This window comes from Polyodon spathula, unplaced genomic scaffold, assembly GCF_017654505.1.
Source record: "Polyodon spathula isolate WHYD16114869_AA unplaced genomic scaffold, ASM1765450v1 scaffolds_1956, whole genome shotgun sequence".
In the NCBI taxonomy this organism is placed as follows: Eukaryota; Metazoa; Chordata; class Actinopteri; order Acipenseriformes; family Polyodontidae; genus Polyodon; species Polyodon spathula.
The window spans coordinates 1-2,981 of NW_024473431.1; the positions used below are offsets into that span (position 1 = coordinate 1).

A 2,981-nucleotide genomic window follows, 5' to 3' on the forward strand; every position below is an offset into this window, starting at 1 on the left:
CTGGATTCCTTTTGTGGGCTCAAGAGAACTTGGAAGTCTGTGTGCCCTGTACAAGTATAATGTCAACTCTACCAATTTCTGGATGGCTGTGCCATACAATTCAATTGATGCCACATATGAAGTAAGTGATGCAACTTTAAAATGTGTGTTTAGCTGTTTTGGGTTCAACACATTACTGACCTGATGTATTGTCTCTGTAGGTGATCAGCTCTTCATGCATCACAAGCAGGCATGACTTGACCTTGAAGGATATTACGACCATGGTTGTGGTGGCTGACTTCTCTCTGCCCTGCAGTTTCCCTACAAAGATGATTGGTAACTCTCCTGCAGACCAAGCATTCTGTATAATAGCTGCTTTTGAGATTGGAGATTTGTTTCCTTAACCTGGATCCAAATGGTATGTTTCAGATTGCTTCACCAATGGAACCATGGCAGCTCTTGCTGTGAAAGTGGAATCTGTCCCCAGCTTGTCTCCAAGTCAACTAACTCTAAGGGATCCTAGTTGCAGGCCTCTCCAGTCTGATGCTATCAATTTGGTTTTCTACTTCAATGTCAACTCCTGTGGAACAACTAGAAGGGTTAGTATTGAATAATTTTAATCATGAGGTTCATGTTGACAAGGGGCAGCCATAACACCCTGAATCAAGGGATAGGCTTGGGGGGGGGGGGGGCTGAATTACTTGCATGATTTGTGGGCATTTGCCACCTGCAAGATGCCACTGTTGTATTTAACTGCTTGTCCAGATGACAAAGGTGTTGTGACACATGAGATGGCATTGCATGTGCTGCCTGTAGAGGCTTTGGGTGAATTGCAATTAACTGAAAGCCTTGTACTAACTGGGGATGATCTTGTTTGGCATGGAAGATGGTACTTAACTAGTACATGAGCTCATACCAATTGCAGCTCAAGTGTCGCCAGCTGCGTATTCAAATGTCTTTTTGCAGCAAACATATAATAACTGCTGTTGCCCTCCCTAGAGGTTACTAAAACAATACTAAGTTAGTCTAGCAGTTTCTGTAGACAGACTTCCAGTATTGTACTAACTGGAACATATGAAATCCCAAAACATTTGAACAACTGACACAACTATTCACAACTAAAACATTTTGAAATTTGTGGGGGTGGGAAATGTTGCAATAGGTACTAAGTTAGTATGCATCTAGGGATGACCAGAGTACCAGAAACTAGTCTGCAACTTGGTATGCAGCTCCATGCTAAATCTGCATGTTCTTTGCAACAGAGCATTTGTGATCTTTCTCTTCCAGTTTGATAACAACCTCCTGACTTATGAGAATGAAGTGCTGTTCACATCTTACCGGTAAGGATTACATCACAAATTGAGAATCTTTATGATTGAGCCTGAAGCTCTACTAACCCATCTCCTCTTTCCAGGCTGAGAGTTGCCTGTCACTATCTGGTCAATGACACCAAGGTAGTACAGTTCTTGTACCAGAATAATCCTGCACCTGGAGTCCAGCCTGGCTTGGGGGACCTTGAGGTCATCATGAGGCTTGCATTTGGTATGACTTGGAATGGAAAATAATATAGATGCTGTAGCAGTGTGTTTCCTTCTATAAATTCTCCCTTGCGTCTCTGCAGATTCAACCTACAATGACCTCTATGGAGTGGAGGATTACCCTGTTGTGAAGTACTTACGAAGACCCTTGTATTTTGAGGTAGAACTCCTGTACAGCAGGGATCCACAGGCTGAATTGTTTTTGGATAACTGCTGGGCAACCTATTCTGCTGACAGGACTAGCTCTCCAAAGTGGGATGTTGTTGTGGACAGGTAAGATGCTGGAATATGAAATTGCTGCTACAAATCACAGGATCTGGAACTGTGGTTGATGTCTGTTTGCCCGACTGCTTTCTCTTTTGTAGCTGTGAGAACTCTGCAGATGAGTACTTGACCATCTTTCACCCAGTCTCCAGCAATGCAAGAGTGCTGTTCCCTTCCCATCTGAAGAGGTTTGAAGTGAAAATGTTTTCCTTCACAAGCGGCCAGGATGCACTGAAAGGACAGGTAAAGGAGGGTTGGATTGGGGATCTTGTACCACAAGTGCGTGGCTTGGATTGCTTTGCAAGAAGCAAATATCCGCTGTTCCCAACTGTTTAGTGATGTTTCCATTCCAACTAACTGCACTTCTGCAAGAAGCTTACTATGGTGCAATGTTTTTATGTAGTAGTTTAATTCAGTAATCAACTGAGCCTGTTTTGCTCTATGAGGTGTACTGTCTTTCAGATTAACTTCCACTGCAGTGTTGTGATATGTGATTTAAACTGGCCAGAGACCCTCTGTAGCAGATGTTGCATTCCAGGAAAACAGCTGCTTGTTAAGAGCTCGCTGTGGGATGGGTATTTGCATGCAGTTTTGTTCACTAGACTCCTCCTGCAGGTTGCAGTGTTGAAGGGATGGACGGTGGTGCAGTGTAGGCATTTGTGTCTTCTGGCTCAATTGAGCTGAAGAGAGATGGATCCCTTCACTTTATGCCTAGAAGCGGTAATGTGAACACAATTGCAGTTCATGTAAAATTAACTTTGGTGTAAGCTATTTGTGTATTTCACTAACTGGTTTCTTTTCTCTTGCAGCCCAAGTCAATGTTTGATCTCTTCTGGGAGCTGCAATGGATGTGTGTTCAGTGGCTGTCTTTGTAGCTGGAGTTGTATCTCTTTGGAAAATGCCAAAAAGTGTGAATTGATAAATAAAAATCGTTCTTTATAAAGGTGTGTCACAAAGACGGCCAAGTGGGCGGCGTCAGAACCAGGAAGGAATGAAATATACAAAGACGATGATGTGAAATGATGAAGACGCCTGTTGGCGCCGGTTTAATACAAAATAAAAGGTTTAAACAAACACGAAAACACAGGACACGGCACTCTACGCCAAAATAAATAGACAAACAAAAACAGACTAAACTTAACAAAACGGTGCACGGACAGACACTGACAAACACGGTGAGCAGATACTTTGTTGTTGTTA

The 2,981-nt window shown here is 42.9% G+C and overlaps 1 protein-coding gene across 1 annotated transcript; it reads left to right on the forward strand.

Annotated features, from left to right (window-relative positions):
• Window positions 1–260: 260 nt before the first annotated feature.
• On the forward strand, window positions 261–2,656 carry LOC121310253 (zona pellucida sperm-binding protein 2-like). The gene is made up of 7 exons (XM_041243555.1): window positions 261–315; window positions 409–578; window positions 1,267–1,319; window positions 1,394–1,521; window positions 1,601–1,790; window positions 1,883–2,024; window positions 2,591–2,656. Exons 1-7 carry the CDS (start codon window positions 261–263, stop codon window positions 2,654–2,656), a joined length of 804 nt encoding a protein of 267 aa, XP_041099489.1.
• The last annotated feature ends 325 nt before the right edge of the window (window positions 2,657–2,981 follow it).

Excerpts from the sequence above, each read along its gene's own strand:
- LOC121310253 (XM_041243555.1), top strand. The coding sequence starts at position 261 with ATGGTTGTGGTGGCTGACTTCTCTCTGCCCTGCAGTTTCCCTACAAAG. Across the intron at positions 1,522-1,600 it reads CATCATGAGGCTTGCATTTG|ATTCAACCTACAATGACCTC; the intron begins GTATGACTTGGA and ends GCGTCTCTGCAG. Across the intron at positions 2,025-2,590 it reads AGGATGCACTGAAAGGACAG|CCCAAGTCAATGTTTGATCT; the intron begins GTAAAGGAGGGT and ends TTTCTCTTGCAG.